General features: G+C 32.5%; 1 protein-coding gene across 1 annotated transcript in view; it reads left to right on the top strand.

The window, feature by feature from the left end:
- Nucleotides 1–1,057: 1,057 nt before the first annotated feature.
- The window catches only part of LOC143076045 (uncharacterized), a 63,544-nt gene continuing 46,886 nt past the window's right edge, over nt 1,058–17,715 (top strand). The window contains exons 1-4 of the mRNA XM_076251673.1: nt 1,058–1,254; nt 14,084–14,390; nt 16,040–16,130; nt 16,776–16,985. Coding sequence (XP_076107788.1) covers nt 14,088–14,390; nt 16,040–16,130; nt 16,776–16,985 — 604 coding nt within the window. The 5' untranslated portion in view covers nt 1,058–1,254; nt 14,084–14,087. The remainder of the gene's footprint in view (nt 1,255–14,083; nt 14,391–16,039; nt 16,131–16,775; nt 16,986–17,715) is intronic.

Genomic DNA, 17,715 nt, shown 5'->3' with positions numbered 1-17,715 from the left:
ATTCATTACTTATAATAACATTTTTGCTAGGATAATTAAAACACGATTTCAATCAAGGTTTTGTTATATTTACTTGTGTACTGTCTTTTTGTGGAAGCTCTTGTCGTCAAGAATGTTAAATTTACAGAAGGTTAATTTCAGAATGACGCGAGCTTACTGTTAGCCAATCAACATAACGTATTATGATGAAACATATATATGCAATGTAATTATTTAATGAATGGCTTTTATCTATTTTGAATTTATTGAACTATAAAACTAATTTTTGACTCTTCACATTGAATAATCCGCGAAGCGGATTATGTAAAATGAGAAGAATCAAAAATTAGTTTTATGGTTCAATAAAATCGAAATAAATTATTGCTATTCATTATAAATAAATTTCTATCAAAAATAAGGCGCAAAGAACTTTTTATATAATTTACATTAACAAAAAACATTGTACACACATGTTGGCGTATGAATACTCAACGTCAGAGTGGGCGTGTCGCCATCAAAATTGACAACATTCAAAAATAAAACTAATAATTTTAACCAATTAGAAGACAGTAAATACACCAAATTTATTTATATAGTTATATTCGATATTTGGTTTTTCTTGTTAAAGCAAGTGACTGTATCAGGTCAGAATAGGATATGGGTACTTTTAATCCCTTTTAGTGTATTTTTCATTGATACATCATTTTAATGCGATTTGAATATTCTTTATGTGACTTACATCAATGAAAGGAAGTATCTTCATAGGTTGCCATATTCAATATGTATCTTATTTATGACAGAGGTATTTCTTTTTTTGGCAAAGTAGTGAAGTCATTCTAAAGTCATTTAATATATTACTGGTATTACAATGACAACAACCCTATATCATAGATAGATAAAACATAAGATAACAAGTCGAAATATTAATTGAACGGTAATTATTTCATTATAACAATTCTTTAATTCAACCTATTAGACCATTGTATTTGATATATTGAGTCAATGGTTTTTAAAGGTACTGTTTAAATTATTAGTCATGCTACATATATGTTAATAGCTGATAAAGTAAAAATTGCTCGCAGCTATAATGAATTATACACAACTTTAAAAAATATTCAAATATAATATCAAAAGTGATATTTAGTTTTTAAATTTTGTTGTAAGAACATTCTCGGGGAAGTCTGTATGCAAATGTGATATACTCAGTAGCCTAGTGCTAGTGTTATTTCATATCATACGTCCATCACGAGGAGATACTGATTAAGGTCGCACAAAGTAAGTTACTTTCAAATAATGTATTAGTATATTAAGTTCAGCTTTACAAGAGAGTGTGGATCGGGTTTACAGATTAGAGAATAATTGGCAAAAGATACATGTATAAAAAATAAGGAAAAATAGACCATAAAATAAAGAATAGTGAGGTGTTAAAACATAAAGATAAGAGAATGATTGGGAAAAGATATAAAGAATAAGAAAAATCGGACCATAAATTAAAGAATAGAAAATAATGAGGTGTTAAAACATAAAGATAAGAGAAAAATGACTTTAAAGATTGAGAATACAGAAATGAAGGACCCCCCCCCCCCCCTTAACCATTACAGACCCTCATTCAAATTAAGACGCACGATATATTGATTGCTCTTGATGATAATCGATGAAATATAAAACAGTCTCATGTAACGAAATAAAAACGAACTAAAATTATAAAAAAAAAAAAAATTCTGTTTTATATGTTGTTATTTGGAACCCTTATTGAAAATCCGAATAAAATTTCCGTTTTCTATTTCATTTTTTTTTTTAGAATATCGAATTTTCTTAAAGGAGGAACGAAAGATACCAGAGGGACAGTCAAACTCATAAATCGAAAATAAATTTACAACGCCATGGCTAAAAATAAAAAAAAAGACAAACAGACAAACAAAAGTACACATGACACAACATAGAAAACTAAAGAATAAACAACAAGAACCCCACCATTATGGCACGCCGTTATTATATTTTAAATTATTCAATTTCGAGATATCTTATTTAGTTAAATACGATATCTTATAAACTAATTGAGATGCCTTAATAACAAAATATGATATCTTATATATTAATTGAGATGTCTGATTTATTAAATAAGATATCTTATATATTAAATAAGATATCTTATTAAAATGTTTATAAAGATATCTTATTAAATTTATAAGATATCTTATTTAAAATATAAGATATCTTATTTAAAATATAAGATATCTTATTTAAAATATAAGATATCTCTATTAATTTATAAGATATCTTATTAACTATATAAGATATCTTTTATGTAGTTTATAATAGAGATATCTACGGAAGCCTGGAGCTGCCTTGTATTATTGTTTATAACTAAACCATATATGATAATCATTGCGATAATGTTTTGTATATTGCAAAATGACGCCTTATTTATCGCAATAATTTGCTGTATCTAACACCAAGGCACTTTATTTAGAACAATGATTTGTTAAATTTAACACTAAGAAGACTTAATTATCGCAATATTTGCTATATATATACCACAAGTCGCCTTATTTATGGCAATATTTCGTTATATCTAACAACAAGACGTCTTTGTTATTGCGATGATTTTATTGTGTAAAAACAGTACCACTTAATTAACGCGATTTACGATTTTTATTCGCTTTAAATTTCGGAAGTTAAAGCTAAGTCATCATAATTATGGCGATAATATATTTCAATTTACATATGTAGAGTGAGCAGCCATTCAACGGCCATTTTCGTTATGATCAACACCCGATCAACCAGACCATTTTCTCCCGTATGAATCATTTGTTTAATAATTTCTTCAATTGACTAGAGAAGACTAAGTGGACCTACATACAAAGGAAGCTATCCCTCATTCTAAACAATGCTTTTGGTAAGTAAATATTTCATGGTATCAACATAATATAGCTACTGTTTGTTCTTTTTATACCACCCACTTGAAACGTGGGGGGTATATAGTAATCGTTGCCCCGTCCGTCTTTCCGTCCGTTATTGTAGCCATGCAGGATGTACCAATCTTTTATCTGCAACTCCGAGATCATCCTTGTCCATTGAACAAAACTTAATAAAACTTTCACAAATTCTTTATAATATAATGCCTCTATATGCACCTCTTATTTCAGATATTGATTGAAATTTATATTTTTTGGGTTTGCCATAGCAAAACATGGACTTTGCCATCCCTTTTCAAAGGGTACTCATTTCTTATTCGCAACTGCAAGATCAACCTAAACCACTGAACAAAACTGACGGACAGACGACAATTGTATACCATAATAGGTCCCGTCAAAAATTTGACAGGCGTATAAAAAACAGTTCAACTACTTTTACAAGGCGAAACGGAAAATAGAATCGTGAAGCCAGTAAACAATACTTATTTTAATCTGAACATGCAAATTAAATATTATGTTATGTATTTTACATTAGACATATTCACAGAACAACACCATCTATTATGAGAGTCCCAGAAACTATAATAGTTGACAGTTTTCCTACTAATTCCACGTGTTTCCGGGTCATAGTAAACTCGAAGTAGCCGTAGTTCATTGAGTCGATTGGTCAGTATTCTAAGGCCATACCAGCCTTCTGTTTTTGGAAGTTACTACATTTTTACTATGCAAAATATTCTCACGTCAGAAAATCTGGAGTTCCCGACCTGTTTATAACAGGCATAAACGGTTAACCATATCAAATCATATGCAATTTTACTTGTGTCATCAAATAATCATTTTGAGTAGTGCTTTCTGATCCTAAGGGAAATAGATTAAATAAATTGTTTGGTTCCGATTCAGCCTGAAACATGTGAAAAGAAGAAAGGAAAATAATCAACTTTAGTTTTTACACCTTGCATGCATATCAAAATGAGCAAAAATACAGTTTCTTTACATTTGAACTACTAAGAGCATGAATTATTTGAAATAGATTTGTATTGATCATGACTTTCCGTGGTTTTATTTAAAATATTTTTAATTATTACTTTTATGTCAAAAAACATACCACAGAGGAAGTTAGAAATAAGCAAAAATAAAAAGGGGTGGATGTTAGTCTTGTCAACAAGGTAACTGTGATTTAGAAACGGTTGAAAGTACAATCCAAATTTTCCACACAAACCTTTCTTTATTCAACATTAACATCGTGATAGAATTTCAATATGATCTGTTTGGTAGAACAAAATTAACCTTAAGTCATTTGCATATTTCAACATCCATTTACATACTCCAACATTAAACTCAAAATAAGACCTATAACATTGACATTGAAGAAAAAAGCAGTTTTTAGAAAGCTCGCACTAGTTCGCTAGCAACCCTTTGCGGGTTTTAAATTTGATAGGTGCCTTTTTGTTAAATATTTGTTTGTTTTGAGATTGTGACACAAGTATGACTGCTATACCCATATTGTGACTATTTGACCTTTTATGTCTGTTTTGTTCATACATCGTTTTATATATAATGGAATTTGATACGACTGTCATACAAGTGAGAGGTTTAGCGCTATAAAACCAGGTTCAATCCTACATTTTCTTCATTTGAAAATGCCTGTACCAAGTCAGGAATATGACAGTCGTTGTCCATCCGTTTCATGTGTTTTGTCATTTGATTTTGCCATTTGATAAGGGACTTTCCGTCTTGAATTTTCCTCGGAGTTCAGTATTTTAGTTCCATTTGATAGGATAACGTCATTAATTTTCATGGCATCAATTGACAATTGATGTTATGATAATGTACACACAAGCGCAGACGATGTATGGCAGATTTTAAATTTATGATTTGAGGTTGTTTTCTCTCAGTTTCATAAGAATGAAGATAACAATATTTATTTTAAGCTCCACGGCATCAATTGGTGATTTGAAGATCGCAAATACCCGTTTACTGGCTCTGCCAGCGCGTTGCCAGTAAAGTTAATTTGCGACCATCCAATCACCAATTGATGCCGTCGCAGCTTAAAATACAATACAGTTATCTACTGATTAATATCTTTGCATACATTCATTTTGATCCAATCTTTTAGGCTATATGAACATCTTCCCCAAGTTTACTATACATCGGATAAGACCATTTCAGTGGAACAAATGCAATATCATAACAGTCTAAAGTTCTAAGTTGTACACTTTTATGTTTCAGATGGTACTTGCTCTTCTCCTGTTCTGCAAGGCCAGTGCTATTCCATATCCAGACATAGATGCATCATTAGATGAACTAGTTGTATACTATACAAGTTTTTCATTTACAACAAAAGAAGTACTCGGGTTTTTACTAAACATACATCATATAATGCTGAGCGAAAGATCATTTTATAGAATTAAAAAACGTTTGAGATTGCAAAAAAGAGGAGTTGAAAGTGCTATTGCTGATATTGTTACAAAAATTTTACAGTTAAGAAATGCAGGATATACCAATATAGGTTATCGATCTTTATGGAATGTACTTCGCTGCCTAGGCGTAAGAGCTTCACAACACACGGTTAGGCTAGTTTTGAAAGCTATTGACGGAGACGGCGTTTTAAGGAGACAAAGACATAGGCTTACAAGAAGACGATACACAAGTAACGGACCGAGCTTTTGCATCCACGTCGATGGATATGATAAGTTAAAGCCGTTTGGAATATCTGTCCATGGTGGAATCGACGGTTTTTCAAGAAAGATACTTTGGCTGAAGGCTACAAGTTCAAATAAAAATCCCCGTATAGTTGCAGGACATTTTCTTGAGTATTTGAAGACAAGCAAGAGGGTTCCAAGGGTAGTACGCATGGATGCAGGAACTGAAAATGTTATAGTTGAACGTATTCAAATAGCTTTGAGATCATTTCATGCTGATAGCATGGCTGGACATAGAAGTGTTTCAATAGGAAGATCAACGGCCAACCAAAAGATCGAAATGCTATGGAGTTTTCTGATGCGAAATTTCACAACATTTTGGAGGAATTTGTTTAAAGATATGGTAGATGAAGGTATACTTAACAATGCCGACCCTGTGCATCTTGAATGCATACGGTTTTGTTTCCTACCACTTATTCAGAGACATTTAGACATGTTTCTACTATCATGGAATTCACACAGAATAAGATCTCAAAGAAATGTTGAATGTCCACATGGTATACCTGACGTTATGTACTACCAACCTTTTATTTACGATAAATATGACTGCTCTTATGAATTGCCGTGCGACATAGTTGTATTGGATTACTTAACTGATATCTACACGGACGCTGTTCTACCTAGAGGCACTAAAGAAGAATTTAGACAATTAATAAATACTCTCACGTTTTTAGATATCGAAGAATTCGATGTCATTGAAACTCCAACACAGGCCAAAGAATTGTTCAACTTATTATTAGGCGTAGTATCACAACATTTGTTAAATTGATAAACATTTACAGATTTAACATTTATTATTCATGATAATTATCTGTTATGTCACCATGTTGTCGAATGAATACGCGCATAAGCTATTTGATCTGTTGATGCAAAGAACAACATTGAAGTGCATAATGTGTACATACTACTAATTTTCTTGTTTTTCGTTGATTATGCTTCTTTTTTTGTCAGAATTCATGTAAATATTGAATGAAAAAGTTCTGTTGTATTTTAGTATTATATAAATAGTAAAGAATAAATGCCTACTGTTTCTTTTAACAAGTCTTTCCTATGCCCGAGTCATCATTAAATTGATAACAGTTCGACACATTTAAATATGCCATATTGGTCTATTCCTTCATGATGTAGCTGAGTATCATTCAGTCATTTTTCATATCTGTTACAATAACCAAACACTTTTCCATAAAAATGACCATCGAGTTTAACGTGTCATACATTAACAAAATATTAAGTACAATCAAATCTTATTTGGTGTCAACTCAACCAATCCGTTTCATTCTTAATGAACTGGACAGAGTGTAGCTAAACTAAAGAGAAACAAAATGTATGATATAGCATGTCTGTCGCTCACGTCACTGAGTATAAAAGGGGGCATGGTTTCACATAAACCACGATATTTGGAAGGTATATAAAGTCACAGTACCCAAATTGCACCGAGTACCAAAATTGCACCTACTAGTATTCAACAAAAATACTTGGGAAATCTTACTTGTTTTCTTTGAGTCTAAACCCTTGGTATTTTTCGGGGTATTTGTATGATTTGATACAATACACGTCATTCAACATTGCTGAACATATTTAAATATACAAAACCAGTAAAAATCAACAGATTTGTTTGTAACCGACCATGATCGATGGAATCAATGCGTTCAACGTAACATACATGACATAGTCAGCAAACTTTGACTTATTCAGTGAGATGCAAATATCTGTATAGCTGCTTTTCATTCGTCTTTAGAAGCTAATTTAAACAGGTAAATGAACAAGTCGAGAAGAAGAGAAACACGTTTGTTTCTCATTACAATGCCGATTGGTTACTAAAGTATTGAAAAACACATCTTTCGAACGTAACAAAAATTAAGAAACCTTTATAGCATCAATTTAAGATATAATGTTCATTTCTGATTTGAGTGGGTTTTCATTCTTCTAAAGTACCATTTATCTCTCGTTAAGTCAACGTCTTTGAATCTATGTTGTTTTATGTCTGTTGGTAGATCAGTGCAAGACCAATTATTCAAATGTTTCCTTAACATTGGAATGGTGAATATTCGTGTCAATTCTTTTATATTACTGCACAATAAAACATACTTTAGTTGTATGTAGTCTAACGAATCATTAGATTTTGTCATTATCCACTTTCGATTCCAAGGTATCTAGGGCATGTTATTGTAGTTACACAGTAGATAAAAGTTGGTATAGAAATAACCTGGCAAATGAAATGCCTAGAGTCATATTACCTAATGTTGCTTTATTGTTACATATATTTGTCGGTTTAAGCCGTTTTAACTATTTATGTTTTTTCAACCTGCACATTACGTCTGCAAGCAGCCATCTATAGACTTATTAAAGAAAACATGTCAAGTTTTACTAGGGAAACAGGTGTGGACACAGTTCAGAGTGAATAGATTGTTTGAATGTTTGCCTGTGTTTTCTGAGAAAAAGAGTTCTCTCCTTTATTCATCATTTAACTGTTCTGTGTTCAACTGTAGCAAAGCGACACTCTACCTCTGGCCTTTGTTAGTCTTGTATGATTTTTAATTTTAGTTTCTTGTTTATAATTCGGAGTATGACGTCCATTATCACTGTACTAGTTTACATATTTTTTAAGGGGCCAGCTGAAGGACGCCTACGGGTGTGGGAGTTTCTCGCTACATTGAAGACCAATTGGTGGCCTTCGGCTGTTGTCTGCTCTATGGTCGGGTTGTTAACGCTTTGACACATTCCCCATTTCCTTTCTCATTTTTACCTGTACCAAATACTAAAATGTATTAGTGTGTTTTTGTTTCTAATAGTAAGTTATATTGTTAAAGACTGTCACGTAGGAGACGCTAATTGCATGCATTACCAAATGATTCTTATAAAATAACTGAAATTAAATGCCAGTGAAAACAAAAAAAAAGAGAGTAACACATTAAGTGCTTTTCAGAATGACTTGGTTTAAATTTACGAGATGGTATCTGATAGTATCTGAGAACCTACATGCATGAACTATTTTTGGGAGAAATTTTATTTGCTTATACAGGAAATGAATGAATCATGACCGGAGCGGGCCCCCACTTAGGCATTCAATTGGCCCCCATTCATGAAAATTTCTGGATCTACCACTGAGTTTGTCAAATTTTTGTTTCACAAAAAATACATTTACATAATAATGGACTAAGCTTAAAGCAACGCACTTTACTAATACACTTACAGAAAGAACTCATGATCAATACAGTGATATAATAAGTACTGGAAATACACGACATTCATGTACATTAGTTCTTCCTATTTACACCACAACTATGATTTAGGTAGCACTCCACAGTTCGGTGTGTAGTTTCGCATTTTGGTCACTTTTTCAAATATAAAAGCTAGTGTTCAATAAAATTCTTTTTTGGATAGCTGATGATTAAGATGATTAAAATAGCCTTCATAGTGAGTTCATATGAATATCAAGAGTATGTAATGTATGAAATATGACCTGTTTTCTGTATGATAGTCTGTCTTTGCATATCCAGACCAGGCATTGGTTTGTCAATTATTGTAATATTTTTTTACAACAATTTTTTTGTCGCACGAACTTAATGATTAATTTTGCGACAAAAACGGGGCGAAAGACACCCATTTTTTATTTGATCATTAAATAGATTAATGTGAACAGTTTCTGAAAAGGTATCACTCAAAGGCATTGAATTTCTAGTTTGATTCAAATTTTGGGGGAATATGTGACATTTTCACCCTTCTTTTTGCAATATGTTATGTAAATAAATTCAAAATGTTCCCATGGATACACAAAAAAGGAATCATATTTCACCCTTTTTAACTTTTGAAAATCAAATCTATGGAAGTTACTGATTACATACATTTGAAAATGTATAACACAAACAGTTAAGTTAATGTATTAGAAAGCCAGGAATAGAAAATGATGAAACATTTTGTGGTTCAATTTTAATTAATATTTTTCTAACTGTGCAGTGCTACCTTGACATAAATGTAAAACTACGTACATCAGAAGTCCAGCAAAAGACATGCAATTGTCATATTATATGTTCGTACTACGGATAAACATTCGATTCCTAGCAAGTAATTGTTCAATAGGAAAAATACTGGTCAGCCCAATCGTACTAGTTAATGGGACTTGGTATGGTAACCTGTGTCCTTCTGCACGACAACCTTTTGGAGTATCAAGTTAAAAATAAAGATCAGTGTTGCTTAATTTTCAAAGCAGGTTTAAATCACATCACATCATGATCATGATTGTGTTCGCTGCCATATCGTATAGAATTGATTGTAAATAATAAACACACGAAAAGCAATAATTTTCATTTGCATACCTTTAAAACTCAATCCTTGTCACTAAATAATTGAAAACATACATTTACTATTACATGTACCTCCCTCTTTTCCCCTTATACGATTTTGAAGTTGTAACACTTCATTGTTTTGGGCCCCCTTGAGAGTTTGTATCATTTGCAATCACACCACATGTTCTACTTTTTTTTGTTATACGTAAACATTATCTAACAACCACCTACATCATATACGGAATGCATCTTGCAACCCAAGAAACCAAATACAGACTGTGCCTAACAACCACATACAGCCCGTATCTAACACCACAGACACCATATACAGACTATCTAATAACCACAGACATCATATACATACTACATTTAACAACCAGAGACACCATATGTAGACTGCATCTAACAACCACAGACAGAATATACAGACTTAATCTAATAACCACAGACATCATATACATACTACATTTAACAACCAGAGACACCATATGTAGACTGTATCTAACAACCACAGACATAATATACATACTTAATCTAATAATCAAAGACACCATATACAGACTTAATATAATAACCGAAGACACCATATACAGACTGTATCTAACAATCAGAGACACCATATACAGACTGTATCTAACAAACAGAGACACCATATACAGACTGTATCTAACAAACAGAGACACCATATACAGACTGTATCTAACAAAAACAGACACCATATAAAGATAACTTCTATTTTGTTATACGTAGACAGTATTTAACTACCACAGTCACCATATATAGACTACATCTAATAACCACAGACACCAAATAAAGACTACATCTAACAACCACAGACACCTAATATATACAGACTTTATCTTACTACCACAGACACCATATAAAGACTACATCTACCTACCACAGATACCATATAAAGACTACATTTAACAACCACAGACACCATATATATACAGACTTCTAACTACCACAGACACCATATAAAGACTTTATCTAACTACCACATACACCATATATACAGACTGTATCTAACTACCACAGACACAATGTAAAGACTAAAGCTAACTACCACAGACGCCATATATAGACTACATCTAACAACAACAGATACCATGTAAAGACTACATCTAACAACCACAGACACCATATATTTACAGACTTCTAACTACCACAGACACCATATAAAGACTTTATCTAACTACCACATACACCATATATACAGACTGTATCTAACTACCACAGACACCATGTAAAGACTAAAGCTAACTACCACAGACGTCATATATAGACTACATCTAACAACAACAGATACAATGTAAAGACTACATCTAACAACCACAGACAACATCTTATAACCACAGACACCATATATACAGACTGTATTTATCAGTCAGAGACACCATATATACATACTGCATAAATGTGTCAGTAGAATAGCCGGGTGGTATAGGCAAACATGTACTTCTACAATCCCAATAGACTTTTATCTTGATTGTGAGCGACGGGTGTCACCAAAGGTCACCTCTCATAATCCCCTTAAAACCCGTGTGCATTCATGCGGAACAGTTATTTTATTCTTGAATTCTTGATATTTTTTTTTTCGTTCTTTTGTTCTTTTCGCTCGAAAAAGTTCTGGTGAGACAAATGTCTTCCGCCTCTTCCTTTTTAGCTCACCTGGCCCAAAGGGCCAAGAGAGCTTTTCTTATCACTTGGCGGTGTCCGTCGTCCGTAAACTTTTACAAAAATCTTCTCCTCTGAAACTACTGGGCCAAATTTAACCAAACTAGGTCACAATCATCATTAGGGTATCTTGTTAAAAAAATGTGTCCGGTGACCCAGCCAACCAACCAAGATGGCCGCCATGGCTAAAAATAGAACATAGGGGTAAAATTTAGATTTTGGCTCATATATCTAAACCCAAAGCATTTCAAGCAAATCTTTCAAAAACAAAATTGTTCTTTGGTCAAGATCTATCTGCCCTGCAACTTTCAGACCATTCAGGCAATCCATTGCTGGATTGCTGTCCCTGAATTTGTAATTTTAAGAAAATTTTAAAGATTTTGGTTATTATCTTGAATAGTTTTAGCTCATCTGACCTGAAAGGTCAAGTGAGCTTTTCTCATCACTTCGCGTCCGTCGTCCGTCGTCCGTAAACTTTTACAAAAATCTTCTCCTCTGAAACTACTTGGCCAAATTTGACCAAACTTGGTCACAATCATCATTGGGATATCTAGTTTAAAAATGTGTCCGATGACCCGGCCAACCAACCAAGATAGCCGCCATGGCTGAAAATATAACATAGGGATAAAATGTATATTTTGGCTTATATCTCTGAAACCAAAGCATTTAGAGTAAATCTGACAAGGAATTAAATTGTTTAATAGGTGAAGATCTTTCTGCCCTGAAATTTTCAGACAAATCGGACAACCTGTTGTTGGGATGCTGTCCCCGATTTAGTAATTTTAAGGAAATTTTGCTGGAGTTGATAGACAGTCTGAAGTGTGGGAATATATATTAAAATCAAAATCTTGCGATAACTAAGGCATCTTGTTAGTATGGCGATATATAAGGTGTCTAGAGCAAATCATTGCGATAACTAAGACGTCTTGTTGTTAGATATAGCAAATAATAACGATAATTAAGGCTTCTTCTTTTTAAATATAGCAATGCATTGCTCTAAATATGGTGCCTTGTTGTTAGATATAGCGAACTATTGCGATAAATAAGTCGTCTTATTAAATAAAGCAAATTCTTGCGATAATTAAGTCTTCTTACTGTTAAATATAAAAAATCATTGCGCTAAATAAAGTGCCTTGTTGTTAAATATAGCGAAATATTGCGATAAATAAGGCGTCGTATTGCAATATACAAAACATTATCGCGATGATTATCATATATGGTTTAGTTATAAACAATAATACAAGGCAGCTCCAGGCTTCCGTAGTACAGATATCTTATTTACTTAATAAGATATCTCCATAAGTTAATAAGATATCTCTATTAGTTTATAAGATATCTCTATTAATTAATGAGATATCTCTATTAGTTTATAAGATATCTCTGCCATACACCATTGGTTTCAAATTCGAAAACTTTGGACAAAATCATGGAAATTTTTATTGTTGAAATCATCAACTTATAAAGACAAAATAAGAAAGTTTCCAAATTTTATATAATTTTTTTTTTAGGAATTGTTTGGTAAATATATACGCTTATCCGACAAAAACCTTAACATCTTTAAAATAACCTGCATAAATAAGGCCGTTAGTTTTCTCGTTTGAATTGTTTTACATTATGTATATACGTATGCTGTACCAACTCGAATCATCAACATCATGAAATTAATTTAACTGACATTATAAAATATATATTACAGTACCTCAATATGAAATTTCACCCAAATGACTCTGATCATATTTGTAATAAATTGTAAAAAAGCCGGAAATGACATATCTTGATTCATTTCCCTAGTGGGTACAATTTGTTGCTGTTATTTGTTCTGAAAATCATTGATTGATTGATTGATTTGTGTTTAATGTCGCTTTCGGCACAAACACTACTTCATGGCGGTCAATTTTTATCGAAGGTGGAAGCCGGAGAGCCTCAAGATAAATTCGACCTTTCGTAGGAAAACTATAATGGGTAAAGTCTGTAGGGAAAAACGAACAAAAAATAAAGAAAACATACTTCTAAATTCGTAATCACTTGACACGTGCAGGATCCGAACTCACAACTGAAGTGCTGTTAAGCTAGTGATACAGAGTTCGACTTCTTGAATAAAATCAAATTGGCATATTATTTTCTACAATCTATCATAGAAAATATATATAGTCCTATACTATTGGGTTATTTCATTTACACAACTACCTTTCATATCAGTACATTGTACTATCATTTACTGGAAAATTCCACAGAAAGACTACTTGGTCACCGAGTACCCTTCTAAAAAAATCGGAAAACTAATGTTGCACATATTAAATTCAAGCCAAAATTATTATGAAAGTTATTTATAACTCGGATTATTGGTATCGTACACGGATGTAACATACTATGTGATGTATAGTGTTTTGTTTGTGTGCATGTTGTTTAGTAGTCATATCATTGTTTTATCACTACTAAATATTAAAAAGTTGGATGGTTTTACAATGCACAAATTGTAATCTGTATATTATTTTTATTTCTATTCCATTTTGGTTAGAAAGATGACTGCTGTGTCACCTGACAAATTAACCCTTAAGAAAGCTGGAGAGTTAGTTATACTTGCTAGACGCTCTCTTCCGGAGACACGTTCGTCGTCACCTGATTTTTCAGACCATGAAAGTTCCTCAGATGAAAGTTTAAATAACGATCAGGAAAGAGATTTGTTTCGACATAAAAGTGTACTAGTGTCACAACCCCCAATAAAACACAGAGAATTGAGCAATTCAATTAAAAGTAAACCTACGCAGGATAAACAGACTGTTGAAAACATAGAAGATAGTAGGAATGAATGCAACGACGTAGAGGTAGGGAACAATACCTGGTATTCTAGGTAGCTCATACAAATGATAAAACGACTGATACTCACATGACACGTGTTTCCATAATAACTTATGCTAGATAATAAATTGTCCTTTCTTAAAATAATCAATACAACTGCGGTATACACAAACATTGTAAAAGAGGGGCGCAATATACCAGAGGGGCAGTCAAACTCAGAAATCAAAAAACAAACTGACAACGCCATGGCTTAAAATGAAAGAGACAAATATCGCAGATCAAATTTATTCGTTCATTGTTTAATCATACGTTTTTTGATTGAGTTAAGTCTGCCAATTGATATTTTATCGTATGTTTTTCTTTGTTGTGATGTTATGCTATTGTTTCAGAAAAAGGGAGAAGGTTTGGATCCATTAAAACGTTTAATCCCGCTGCAAATGTTTGCACCTGTCCTAAGTCAGGAATCTGATGTACAGTAGTTGTCGTTTGTTTATGTAATATATACGTGTTTCTCGTTTCTCGTTTTGTTTATATAGATTAGACCGTTGGTTTTCCCGTTTGAATGGTTTTACACTAGTAATTTTGGGGCCCTTTATAGCTTGTTGTTCGGTGTGAGCTAAGGCTCCGTGTTGAAGGCCGTACTTTAACCTATAATGGTTTACTTTTTAAATTGTTTTTTGTATGGAGAGTTGTCTCATTGGCACTCACACCACATCTTCCTATATCTATAAACAATAGTACACATGACACAACATAGAAAACTAAAGAATAAGATAGAGAATAAGCAACACGAACCCCACCAAAAACTTGGGCAGATCTCAGGTGCTTTGGAAAGGTATGCAGATCCTGCTCCATATGTGGCACCCGTCGTGTTGCTCATGTTATAACAAATCTGGTAAATAGTCTTATTCGGTAGGTCACATTCATGAAAGGAAAGGTGATTGCAGTTACGACGTAAGGAACATATCCAATATCATCTGTGAAACGGTTATTCCATAACGGCCAACCAATCCCTGATGGCGTCTATAAAATTTACGAAGGGATGATTTCAAACTTGTAAATCAACGACCACGAACCAGTCTAACTTAACATTTTGAAAGCAAAACGTTTTAAATTCTAAATCTCTTGATCATGAAATTACTGAATTGTATCCGAAACTATCTTTGTAATGATCAATGAAAACTATGCAAACTTGATGAATATTAAGCATTTAAAGGGTTTATGTCCATGGATCGACAGATGTCTTAATGGCAACTGTCGTACTCAACATACGAGAATTGCATGGCTTCGACGCCCTTTAAGGATTTCCTTTCGTCATTATACTCAAAGGTGAATATTTATAGGCCAATGTATTTAAGAACCAAAAAATGTTGCAGAGCTGAGAAGAGTTTCAGAAGGTTTGTATAAATTATTTACTACAAAAATATGTATGCTAATGTTGTTTCTACTCTTGATGTTAATGTGTTTCGGTTGCCTTCTTTTTATTTAGGTCGGGGTAATGACGTAAACAAACTCCTAGTTCATTGGCTATACAATGTACTATCGAACTCTGGTTTGTATTTTTAAAAACATGTATATGTAGTTGTTTGACTTCTGTATACGTATTTGTTCTATTCTGTTCATGTTTTTATTTAATAAAGTGTCGTATCACATATATTTTTTTATCTGTTTGCAGGCGGATATTCAAGGTCATTCATCCGTGAAGGATGAGTTAAAAAGGTTTAAAACCTTTGCAGGTCATGAAATAATTAAGCGTTATGCTGGAGGTCAGTCTTTTTTTTTAATTCAACTTTTTAATGTCAAATCGTGCATGAACTGCATACTATAATTCATATGTTAATTTTCATCACATATTTAAACGTTGTTTTATCAGTCATATCAGCGAAAACAAATATCATAATTATGTTTGTAAATAGCAAGGTTGGTATAAATGTATGCTAATGAAACATAAAGATATGTTGAATATTTTGAAGAACAGAAACAAACACATAATTTCAAACTACAACTCGTGTAACGACTCCAAATTAATGAACATATTTCATGCAATTTCAATAAAATGAATTCAGTATACAAAATATAGATGTCACTAATTAGAAACCAGACGATATTAAACATCGGTTCATCTTCGTTTTATAATCTTGTCACTATCTTAAACTCAGGAAAGAATGCGAAAGGAAACTAAAAAGGAAAAACTATCAGATCGTTAATTGATAAATATAACAAAATATGTTTATATAATAAAACATTTATTCACTAATTTCCACTTTTTGTTTGCTCTATAGAACATGACCCATTCAAAATATTTCATATGCTAGTTTTTGTTCTTTGTATTTCAAGATGCCTGTTATGATTTGTTCTATAAGTGTTTGCAATTCTACCATTTTTCTTTTCTTTTATGTTTGGTGTATTAGAGAAGATAAAAGCTGGGTTACGTGTAGTGAGAAATGACAAGAAAGGTGGAAGTTCAAAAGATGAGCCTAATATCTTAGGAACGATTACAGCGGTAGAGATATCAGGCAAAAAAGTCGATGTTCTATGGGATGATGCTGATGGTATTGTAAAATGTAAAACGGGAAGGGAAGATGAATTTGAACTACTTTTATTCGATAATTCACTAGCAGGTATATAAGTTATATAAATATATGCATCCAAATGTTTTGTATAAGTTATATAAAGATACGCATCTGATAAACAACACTGATGTAACGCTTGTAGACTCGTAGGTCTAAATAAAATGGAACTAAAAAATGGAAAAAATATACAATACTTAAAAATCTATCGGTCTATTTATTTTAAAGAAGAAATGAATAAGCCATGTAATTCATATTTAGCAGTATGATTTCTTTGTATATTTTTCGATTTTGTATGTCAATTGGTTCATTTTGTAGAGGCAAATGCAATTGGTCCACTTGTAAGATATACCGGATATGTAAAGTTTCAGACCATTATTAAATAGAGAGTATCTAAAGAGCATGTGTCACTCACATTGGTCTATTTGCTGCACTGCATTTTAAACAAAGGACACTCTTCAACATAAAAGACAAGAATAAAATTCATGACACAATTCTCTGTTTTGGTGATTGTGATTTGTTTGTAGATCTTACTTTCCTGAAAATTCTTGCAGTTATCTCTATCAATAATGAACTTGGTCAAGTAAGAAGATTTTGTAAAAGTAAATGGACGACGAGACAACGACGAACACTAAGTGATGAGAAAACCTCACTTCAGTCTTGACCCTTTTTGGCCAGTTGAGCTAAATCTATATTTAAATATAATAATAGACGAGCCTATGGCGAGTTTATTATTACTATTTGAATTAAATAACGAGAGTTGATATCAAGCGATATCCCA

The sequence above is a fragment of the Mytilus galloprovincialis genome, chromosome 5, assembly GCF_965363235.1.
Source record: "Mytilus galloprovincialis chromosome 5, xbMytGall1.hap1.1, whole genome shotgun sequence".
Classification (NCBI taxonomy): Eukaryota; Metazoa; Mollusca; class Bivalvia; order Mytilida; family Mytilidae; genus Mytilus; species Mytilus galloprovincialis.
The sequence above is the reverse complement of the archived record's forward strand: the minus strand, read 5'-3'. Positions and strand labels throughout refer to the sequence as shown.